General features: G+C 39.9%; 2 protein-coding genes across 2 annotated transcripts; both read right to left on the bottom strand.

Annotated features, from left to right (window-relative positions):
* Nucleotides 1-1,509: 1,509 nt before the first annotated feature.
* On the bottom strand, nt 1,510-2,634 carry LOC131019566 (uncharacterized). Its single transcript, XM_057948144.1, has 2 exons — nt 2,097-2,634; nt 1,510-1,990 (listed from the first exon to the last, which is right to left on the bottom strand). The coding sequence occupies exons 1-2, from the start codon at nt 2,265-2,267 to the stop codon at nt 1,688-1,690; spliced, it is 474 nt and encodes a 157-aa protein (XP_057804127.1). The 5' UTR covers nt 2,268-2,634; the 3' UTR covers nt 1,510-1,687.
* Nucleotides 2,635-3,488: 854 nt separating this feature from the next.
* LOC131019559 (probable carboxylesterase 18) lies at nt 3,489-4,542 on the bottom strand. Its single transcript, XM_057948135.1, has one exon. The coding sequence runs from the start codon at nt 4,529-4,531 to the stop codon at nt 3,530-3,532; it is 1,002 nt and encodes a 333-aa protein (XP_057804118.1). The 5' UTR covers nt 4,532-4,542; the 3' UTR covers nt 3,489-3,529.
* Nucleotides 4,543-11,372: the final 6,830 nt, after the last annotated feature.

The raw sequence follows: 11,372 nt of genomic DNA, 5'->3' as shown, positions 1-11,372 counted from the left end.
TAATCTTATGTTAAAAAGTTTTGGAGCCCCACATGACGACCGGTCTGCATATGGCTCGCGCCGATGGAGGGCCGGCCTTGGCTTCATACATGTATTAACAAACATTATTTTCTAAGGGTGCGTTTACTTTGGTAGTAAAATTTTCATTTGAAAATTATGGATAAGAAAATGTGAGATAATTTTATTTTTTTCTCCTTTTTTATCATATGTTTACTTTGTTAGAAATAGATGGATAAAAAAATTAAAATGTTGAAAAATATTTTCACACCCTCCCAGTAAGATAATATTATCCAACATTTGTGAGAAAATGAGTGAAAATGGGCTGCCCGAATAAATTTTCCAGCCTGACCGGAGAAAATTATCCATTATAGGAAACATGTGAAAATAATAGAAAATATATTTTTTCTAACATTTTCTGTCAAAGTAAAAACATGGAGTCAGGGGATTTTTTAGGACAGTAACTTAGGTCAATTTCAAAATTAGGACAATAAATTTCGGGCTTGTAAAAGTAGGACACTAATTATTAAGTATTGCACCCGCAGGACAATTCTGGGCCCATTATTAAATTTCGGGCTTAATCTAATGATGTGTTAATTTTCAAATTCCATGTCATTAAAAATAAGAGTGAATTTGCCACATAATCAACCCACCCCCCAACTTACGTGAAATTCTTTCCCCATTCTATAATTTACGTGAACTTGCCACACAAAGGAGCCGGTTCTTCCCAGGAGCCAGCCATCATGCGCACCATTTCAATTAGTGTAGACTTTGCACATACACTTCAAATTAATTAATATAAATAATTTCAGCAATAACTTTTTTTAGATGTTTACTTCAAGAGACTTAATTAGAAAATAGTACATCCATTTATTATAACAAATTAATTTCTGACATTATTTTGACTTTATTTTTTTTCTGTCTCAGAAATATAATAATTTATTCATTTGATGAAAAAAAACCTATTATTTATTTATTTATTTATTGTATGGTTTTGTGTTTGGTTTGCAATATATATATATATATATATATATATGCCAGCATGTGTTTTGTTCTATGGTACTTTTTATGGATGTATTGGTATTTTGTGGTGAAACAGACGTATGCTTGAAGCTGAAACAAATGCCTCAGAATGTGTTGTTATTTAATAATATCTGCTAATAACATCATTTCTTCTAAATTCAGACGCATGGTACTTCATAAGGATCAGTTCTTCTAACTTCAAGCTGAAGAAGAGAAAAAGTCTTCTTCTTCTACAGCTAATAACATGATCAGTTCTTCTCATCTGACCACCACCCCCACTTCTGCACCATAATTCACCTGTTGCAGTAATTCATATAAAACAAAATCATCCAAATTTTCCTCCTAAATTCTACAACACCACAGAAAGACTACAAAAACAGAATTGCAAACTCACATAATTCCAAATTATCCAAAAAAACTGCAATCCACAAAATGAATTGACTTGTTTATCTTACTATGCTCTTTCACAATCAAGAAGGCATACTATTAAAAAAATATTCTTGTCACTAGCCACCACCCATTAACAAAGGATGTCCAGGAACTATATGTCATCAGCCATCATCCATCAACAAAAACAAAAACAAGTCATCACCCATCAACAAAAAAAATGTCAGTAAATTTTAGAAACAACAGCCCAACAACTACTCATCAGCAACCAATGCATCTTTTATTTCTTCTTTGTTTGCAACTCAGCCAAACTCCCAAATTTCTTCCCACTTTGCAAAATTAGTTGACCTTGATTCTGAAATTTGCCTTGGTAGAGCTGCTGCAACATAGATGGACCTGGAACAGAAGCAGCTTTAGATTGAGACACTTGTGTAGAGATTTCAATGTGCTCCATTTGATCATCTTGTTCATCAGTATGACTGATTTGGGGTGGACGCATTGAAGCACTACACACTTGAGTTAGTATGCTCCCACTTGATTCACCAGTTGCTCTTTCACTGCCACTTGGGAGATTATTCATCACCTAGAAGTATAATTAAAACAAAATTATGATGTTATACAAGCTGACTTTCAAAAACAAAAATGTTATACAAACTTGAAAATAAGAAAAGTTAAATAGGGAATACTACCTCGTCCCTGCCACATGTAACAGAATTGTGACCTTCAACTCCACATTTTTTGCACTTTAATGTTCGTTGTCTTCTTCTAAGTTCGATCTTCCTCTTCTTCTTCAGTTTCTCAACTTTCTCATCAGGCTCTTTTCTTCTAGCAAATGCTTGCTTACCTTTTCCTCTCTCCATACGCGGGGGCAGTGGTGGAATGAATATACTCTCACCCCACAGTTTTGTACCATTCACACCCTTGATTGTTTTTGCATATATTTTCTTAAAAGTAGCTACCGAGTAGCAATCATGGACATAGTCATCTCTATCACCCTTTTGATGGTTAATAGCACATATGGCATGTTTGCATGGTACTCCACTTAAACTCCATACTCTACAGCTACAGGTCCTTTCATCTAGATCAACAAGAAACTGGTCCCCATTATGACATTTAATCTCATAGTGAGTGTTATCCCCTTTGATTGGAATACACTCATGGACATTGGCAGCATTCTTTTCAAGAATTTTTTTTATTCTTGGGCAAATTCTTCCCTTCCACCTACAAGCAACTGATAGATAACCTTTGTCAATTTCTGCAAAAGAAAAAAAAAATCGATTAAATACTAAAACCCTACATTCAAGACCACAATAACTGAAAAATACAAATCTTTCATTAAAATAAACATTGAGGACCACACACCACATTTATTAAAATAAATGCCCTGGACCACAACAAATTCATTAAAAATTTCAAGGACATATCTACGTTCGGAATAAAAAAATACAGAAATAAGTAAAATCCAATACTTTGTATTGTGGAATACAATACAGAAATTTAAGCATTCAAATTTAATATCAGTAAGTATAAACGAAGTATATGATGTACGTATTTGATAAATGGGATCTTTCCTTGCCTTCTTATCCAAATTTCTTGTGAACAATTGAAGTTATAGTTGCAATTTGGTCTCATATATGAAATAAGTATAATCCAATACAGAAATTTAAGGTTTGAAATACTTACTGTACATGGGAGGAGGTTGATGCAAATATCTCTTCTCTCTTACTTTCACCATTGTCGCACCAATGAGAAATTTGGGGGGTTCAAGCTTTAGTTGCAGAGAATGTCTTCAAACCCTTCACTATCTTGGAGAAACAATTTCACGTAAGTTATGGAATGGGGAAGTTGATGAATCATGGGTGGGTTGATTATGTGGCAAATTCACTCTTATTTTTAATGACATGGAATTTGAGAATTAACACATCATTAGATTAAGCCCGAAATTTGATAATGGGCCCAGAATTGTCCTGCGGGTGCAATACTTAATAATTAGTGTCCTACTTTTACAAGCCCGAAATTTATTGTCCTAATTTTGAAATTGACCTAAGTTACTGTCCTAAAAAACCCTCTGACTCTAAAAACATGCATATAATATTCCCTTACATGTCTGTGTTGATGAAATTCAATTGGAGTTGAGTTGTTCTTGGACAAAATTTGCCACATCATGAATCAACAAAGCAAAGTCAGGCAGTTCTGGAAATGCATAGAAGCCATGAAACGCATTGGGATACTCCACCACAACAACTCGTTTCCCGCAATCCCTCAACCACTCCACATATCTTCTGTCCCAATCCTGCAACGGATCATTACCTCCCACCACCACCAAACTAGTCGGAAAATCAAGATTCTGGAGCGTCGCTCCTCCACCAAACACGTTGGCCGCGGGGTGGTCTCTGTCCGCACCCTCCGGTAGAAACTCCCTCCAAAACGCGTCCGTCATCTCCGTGCTAAGCAGCGGCGCCTTTCTCAGCCTCAGCTCCGACTCCGTCCGTTGCTCGCCTCCGAAAAAGGGCTGCAGCCCCAGCATGCCGACGATCCTTATTTTACCAAACTGCTGAGCTTGCTCAACTGCTCTAACTGTCACATGGTGAGCTATGTTGGCACCTGCACTGTCCCCTCCAATGAAACATTTAGCGAGGTCCGTATTGGCGGGTAAAACGTCGTAGTGTCGTGCATCGATGAATTTGAGGGCGTCAAAGCCATCCTCGTATTGGGCAGGGTGCTTGTGCTCGGGGGCGAGGCGGTAGTTGACAGACGCGACAACTGCAGGCACCCGCGCAGCTACATGGCTGCAGAGATGATCGATAATCTTGGAGTCGGGGCCGTACATGGTGAATCCGCCGCCGTGGAAATACACAATGAGGGGCAGCGAGGCGGAGTTGGGCGTGGTGGGGATGAAGAGGCGGAACCACAGGTTGCGGGAGGGCTCGATTGTAACATCGGAAGTGGAGATTTGGATAGTGTTTATGTGGTTGGTGGCAGGTGCAGATGTTATGGGATTTAGGAGGTTGAAGAGACGTCGGTTGAGAGTGCCATCGGAGCGCGTGGAAACATATATGATCACCTCCATTATCAACACCTTCAATCTTGTTAATAATGGCAATTTCATTTCGTTGTTACCCATTTCTAGGTTTCTCGATCACATGTAATAAGTGGGTGGAACTATTTATACTCCTCCTTGAATGCGTTCTCTTTGCTTGTAAATTTATCATAAGAAAATGAGGGATAAACAAAATTTCACCCTTTAAATTCTTCATTTCTTACATGATCTTTTCTCGTTCCTCATTTTCACAACAAATGAGGGATAATATTATCCCTCTATTTTTTGTGTGATAATATTATCACTCGTTTGCAGTGAATGAGTAATGGTCAAATTATATTTTGTATGAAATGAGGGAAAAGAAATGAATGATTTAAAAGGTGAAATTTTGTTTATCCCATATTTTCTCATGATAAATTTACAATTAAAGAGAACGCACCTTAGTGAAAAATATGTGGTAACTCAATGGGGTGAGATTCAGTGTTCCACAATTTTGTATGTGTTATTGTGTTTCACTCTTATAATTATTATTTTAATACTCCCTCCGTCTCAGCCAAGATAATACATTTCTTTTCACCACGGGATTTAAGAAATTATAGATGAGTATTTTAAGTGTGTAGTATAAAAGTGAAAAAAGAAGAGGGAAGAGAGAATGTAATAAAGTGATAAAATAGGAGAGAGAAGGTAATAAGGAAGTGATTAATTAGTTGTAGTTCTGCAATTAAAATCCCTTATTTTATTTTATTTTTTCATATTTGGAAATGTAGCATCTTCGTTGGGACGGCCCAAAAAAGAATATGTAACATCTTCGTTGGGACGGAGGGAATAATATTTTATATAAAAATAAAATTTATTATAATATTATGAAATAAATTTAACTTTTGTTTCAAAAAATTAAAATTTTATAAAATTATATACCATAACTTTTAATTTATCAACGTATTATTACCTAATAAAACTAAAATTAAATGATAAAAAATAATTATATATCCTAATTAGCTGGAATAAATCCTAGTGAATAATCATAAAATTAAACTAAAAGCATATAAAGTTGAAATTGAAAAAAAATATAAAATAAATTTAAAAATGGAACATGTAGTAAGACATTAAATATACATTGAATCTCAATCCGTAATTCAATATCCAGTTTATATTCAGTGAGCTTTATACAAAAACATAGTTATATGCAGAAAATTAATAAAGATACAATAAAAATAGGAATCAGTATATAGTTCTTTTTATTTATTTTTTATTTTACTTTGTGTCCCAAACTTTTGCATTTTTTGAAAACCGTACGTCCCCAACTTACGAAAGTCCGAACTTTGAAAAAAGCTGTAAATTATTATTGCCCTAGATCCTAGGTGAAAAAAAAAAAAAAAAACAAAAAAAACATGTAAAATATGTGCAAGAGTAGGTGAAAAGAACATGTACAATCGCCGCAAGAATTAGGCCAGATGATTCATCTTCCTCTCGTTGGCTCGATCGCAAGCATAATTATATATTTTTTGATTCAAAGTTTGGAGTTTAAGAAAATAAACAGAAATAGAAGAAATCCCTCAAAAAAAAGAAAAAGAAAAAAAAATAAAAATAAATAGAAGTAAGTTCTAGGACTTTTTTTAAAAATTAAATACCAAAATTCAAGACACAAATTATACTCGCAGACTTAGGTGTAAAAAATTTCACAAAAATTTTACTTGAGTTTCAAGTGAAGTGATTCATTATGTCGTCAAATTTTGAATTTTTGATTGTATAATTTTTTCGAAGTTGGAGATTTTTTAAAATAAACGTAAGTTGGGTACATTGAAAAATGTAAAAGTTGGGGACAAATTATACTTATACCCCATAAAAAAGACTAAAAATTTAAAATGCCCACTTCCTTATATTTTTTTGTAAAAATGCTCTCTCTTATTATACAAAGCATTCTATGCTCTATTATTTAAATACCCCTTGATTTGATGTGTTTGTTTGGTTTTTTGTGAAAGTCTTACACATTTGACCGATTTGACAGCTATCAATTATAAAAGTCAACGATTTGACAGCTATCAGTCAAGAGTACATATGACCGGTGGGTGGCTAGATCATGTGTCCGACCGGGCGGACACATGATTTTACCGGCCGGACACATTATTTTATCAGTCGGACATGTGTTCGGCCGGTGAAATTATGTGTCCGCCCGGCCGGACACATGTTTTCACCGGCCGGACACATGATTTAATCGGTCGGACACATGTCCGACCGATAAAATCATGTGTCCGGCCGGTAAAATCATGTGTCCGGCCGGTGAAAACATGTGTCCGGCCGGGCGGATACATAATTTCACCGGCCGGACACATGATTTTATCGGTCGGATCATGTGTCCGACCGATAAAATCATGTGTCTGGCCGGTAAAACCATGTGTCCGGCCGGCCGGACACATGATCTAGCCACCCACTGGTCATATGTACTCTTGACTGATAGCTGTCAAATCGTTGACTTTTATGACCGATGGCTGTCAAATCGGTCAAATGTGTAAGACTTTCACAAAAAACCAAGCAAACCCATCAACATCAAAGGGTAAAATAGGCACTTCACATAATTAGGGCATAGAATGCTTTGTATGATAACTTAGGGCATTTTTACAAAAAAAACTTAAGGAAGTGAGTATTTTTGCCTATTAACACTAAAAATATATAAGAATGTGGAATTTCGTTATAATAATTAAAATACTTATAAGTCATATTTTCTTTTTCTTTCTTGTTACAAACAAATGAAATTTCAGTTTGATATTATGTAATTATTCCCCAGTGTAATATAAGGAGAACATTTATATTTTCTACGTATTGAAATAAGCCACAATATTCAAGGAGTTACAATCATGCTATACATTTTATCTTCTCTAATTATTGATGTAATAAAATTGTAATGTAGTGTATAAAATAATAATGGTGTTTTTGAATTCGAGCTTTAAAACTCGAATTCACAACCAGGATCTATTTTGATTGTGAATTCAAGTAGTCGTGAATTTGAATTTTAAAGTTTGAATTCATAACTGGTGTTTCACGAAACCAACACCTAAACTACGAAGCGAAAAGCGTAAACTATACCTAGTAAAGTTGATCGGAAAGAGTGAAATAAAGCGATCGGAAAACAGGAGCTCAAAGGAAAACTAGCTGTTGTATTTGAAAGTATGAGATAACGTAATTACAATGCACGAGTGCGAGATCTATTTATAGAGTACAGTGAAGGGTAAAATGGTAAAATTGGTGTAAGCGCATGCACTTGGCGTGGTCGAAGGGTATATCAGGAATTTCATCTTCACGCGGAAAGTCTTCCGCGTTTCTGGCTATCCCTCTGATGGAGGTGATCTCTCTGGCGTGGATGACTTCTCTGGAGTGGAGGACTTCTCTGGCGTGGATGACTTCTCTGGCGTGGAGGACTTCTCTGTCGAAGACGACTTCTCTGACGAGGGTGACTTCTCTGACGAGAGCCATTCCTCTGGTGGATGAATTGTCTCTGATGGACGAAATCCCTCTGGTAAGAATGATTCTTCTGACCAGTATGATTCCTCTGGTGAGGATGATTCCTCTGATTTGTATCATTTCTCTACTCTGCACATATTACTCCTCATCAACCACTCCCCCCTCTGGTCTGGTTGAACCGGGTATTCTTCGTGTTCAACCATTGAAGTATTGTTAAAGCTGGTGCTATGATGTTTTCCCTGATCCCTGCAAATCCTGAAAACACGAGAATCTTAATACTATAAGAAAGCAAGGATAAACCCTATAAATTATTTTCCAATGTTTTTGTTACTCCCACCCCCTGGTCTGGCTAGTTCACTCAGGATTAGTGCAACTAGTCAGAGGACTCGCCCGCGTGGATGATGTCACCCGCATTAAATGCCTGTCCGAGCTACAGTGCTTTTCCCGTACCCCGAGGCTATCTTTTTAACCTTTGCGTCTTTTCGTCTTTCCGTAGGGATTTTCAGCCGTTGATTTATTTCCGTATGCCACGTGTCATTCACCCCGCATGTTGGTAGTTGCCCGCGTACATTTTTACTTAGTCGATTCGAACTTTCATTTTTCACTATTCTTCTTCTCCAAGTTTTCCGAACTCCTTTATCTGCATTTTCCGGCGATTCTCTCCCTGTTCCGGCGTATTTCCCACGATCCCTCCGCTCCGGTTTTTACCGTCAATTTTTCTCTGCCCTAGGTAATTCGCGTATCCTTTTTTCCCATTATTTGTGATCAGTGTAAGTAGTTTTGAGGTTTGTTGGTGCTCTGATTGAGCGTGTTAGAAACCCTAGGTTTTGTGTATTCTGACGATGGCCTCTACTTCTGTCCCCCAACCCTCGCGGTCGCCCTCTCCCCGAGATTCTTCATCCTCTTCTCCCCAGCCTCAGGATCCTGAAAACCTTTCCTCTCCCTCTGCTTCTCATGACTCTCAAACTGTCCCCAGTTCTTCTCAGCCTAAGAAAAGGGGTAAGAAGACCCCCCAACCCCCAAAGCGTGTTCCTGAATCCCTCCTTGGCGTCGCGGCGGTTAATAAATTGGAGAGCAAGTGTCGACACCCCGAAGGTTTAAAATTCGAGGCCTTCTCTAAAGGTTCAACACCTCCCGAGAGCCTTCGCCACCCCAGGGTAATAGTCATCTGGCAAGCCCAAATAGACGCTGGCCTAAGGCTCCCTCCTCCTACCCTTTTGGTTGATGTCTGCAACCATTTTCGTATTCCTTTTTTTCAAGTTGCTCCCTCTGCCATCCGAAGACTATACGCCTTCCATATCCTTTGCCGAGCCCACGGTGTTAAGGACACCGCCCAACTGTTCTGTCATACCCAATCTCTTCGTATGTAGGGCAGTCCCTTGTATAGCTTTGCGGGTCTTCGAAGATATCCTACTACCTTTCTTTCCTCTCTAAATTCTTTTGATAAGGGCTTTTTGAGCTATTACTGTTATGTGCGCACCCTTCTCGGCACCTGGCGCGATTATCATGTTCGGGAACTAGAATGGCATAATCCTCGGACTACTTATAGACCAGCCTCCCTAGAAGCCCCTTCGATCTCTGACTTGGATGTCATAGCCCGTCTGAATGCTATGAACAAAGCCCAGCCCTTAGAATGTAAATACCTTGCTGAGAACAATTCGGCTCTGGCATACAATGGCCTGTTTCCCCTATATCCCAAGAAATCAATAGGTAAAGAATATGAATTAGAAAATACATTAACCTTTGTTACCCTGATTTTAAAGATGTGGAATTTTGATTTGCAGACATGTCTTGGAGAAAGAAGTGCGGGGACAATCTGCCCACTATTGCTTCTCCTATTCCTAGTGGGGAGCATGGCTAGGGGGATTCTGCTTCCCGAACCGCTCCCTCAGAACAACCAGCTGGGGCCGAGCTGGTCATCATTCCCCCTGTGATAGAGGTCCCAGAGAGAAATATGGAAGTCTCCCGCACGTTTGATGCCGAGGAGGTTGATGCGGGTAGCCTTGTTCACAGGCGTGGCCGCCCCAGCACTGGTGATACATCTGGTGCCGGTGAAGAAGATGTCCAGATTGTGGACATTACCGATGAAGTTCCCTCACCTGATTCGGTCCCTGGTGTCACCCTCTCCGAGCTTTCAAAGAAGAGGAAGAGAGGTTCTCTGATTTTCGTCGGTGAGAAGGAGAAACAAGAGAGCCTGAAGAAGGCCGGCAAGTCTCAAGAACCATCGAAGAAGTCTGCTGGTGGTTCGAAGGTCCTCTCGTCTGCAGTGGAGAAGGGCAAGGGGCCAGCGAAGAAGTCTGCTGGTGGTTCTAAGGTTCCCTCTTCTGCCGAGGGAAAGGGCAAGGGCAAAGCTGTGGTGCCCCCTGCTGATGAACCAGAGGATGTTGTTCCTGGGCCGATTTCGAGTTTGTCGGGGCAGGGGTTGATTGATGCCTTGATAGCTCGTGTCCACTCAAAGGACCAGGAGAAAGTGGAAAAGCTGACCCGGGGGGTTTTAGTTACTCAGCTGTGCCAGTTGGCTCTTCAGGTACCCTGCTTTTTATACTTTTATCATAGAAAAGACGAAGTTACTAACCTCTTTATTGTTCTGTCGGAACCCGTTTTGTTTTCTTGCAGGTGGAGGCTCGGATGTGGGGGGCTGTTAAGTGCATCCATGACTACGATATGTCAGAAAAAGAGAGGGAGAAGGAACAGGCGGATATCGCTAAGCGTGATGACGACGTGGCCGGAGTGGTGGCGCGTTTGAGTAAGGCTGAAGCGGAGATTGCTGAGCTGAAGGCTCAGTTGTCCCAAGCAGAGGTGGAGAAGTCCTCCCTGGTTTCTGAACTGACAAGGACGACCAAGGAAAGCCATGAAAACCTGGCCAGGTTCAAGGCGGGATATGAAGAAGCCTACAAGGAGACCCGGCGTGGTTGGAAGAAGACGCTCGTGGAAGCGCAGAACGGTGCCTATGTCTTGGGGGCGCGAGATCAACGCCTGGAGTATTTCTTGTCTCCGCAGGGTCAACACTTTCTGGGGTTGATGCTGGAGGGCACCTTGGCGGCCTACAAGCGGACTCAAGAGTACCTGGAGGACTTCGGGCCCCTCTTTGCTTATGTGATACAGCAGTCCACCTCCAAGGCGTTAGAGATGGCGGGGGCGACCTCGGAACAGCTCGCTACCCTGGACTTGCATGCCTTAATGGATAACCTCAATGATGAGGAAATAAATAAGCTGATGGGGATCCCTACGAATTCTCCGGGGAAACCAGAATGGTGGTATCCAGTGTTGGAGAGGGCCATTCCCTATTTCGCCTTTGGGGTTGGGTCTGCTTCATTGCCCTCCGCTCCATTGTATGCGCCTGCTTTCTCTGCTTCCCTGGCGGGCTTTGTGAACCGGCTGCGGGATCCCACCAATAAAAGCACCCGAAGATTTTCTCAGTATGGCGTGGTGCCTCCTCTGCCCTCTGATTTGGCAGCCTCCGTTT

The sequence above is a fragment of the Salvia miltiorrhiza genome, chromosome 4 (genome assembly GCF_028751815.1).
Source record: "Salvia miltiorrhiza cultivar Shanhuang (shh) chromosome 4, IMPLAD_Smil_shh, whole genome shotgun sequence".
NCBI classification, from domain to species: domain Eukaryota; kingdom Viridiplantae; phylum Streptophyta; class Magnoliopsida; order Lamiales; family Lamiaceae; genus Salvia; species Salvia miltiorrhiza.
Note: the sequence above shows the minus strand (reverse complement) of the source record. Positions and strands in the feature narration are given on the sequence as shown.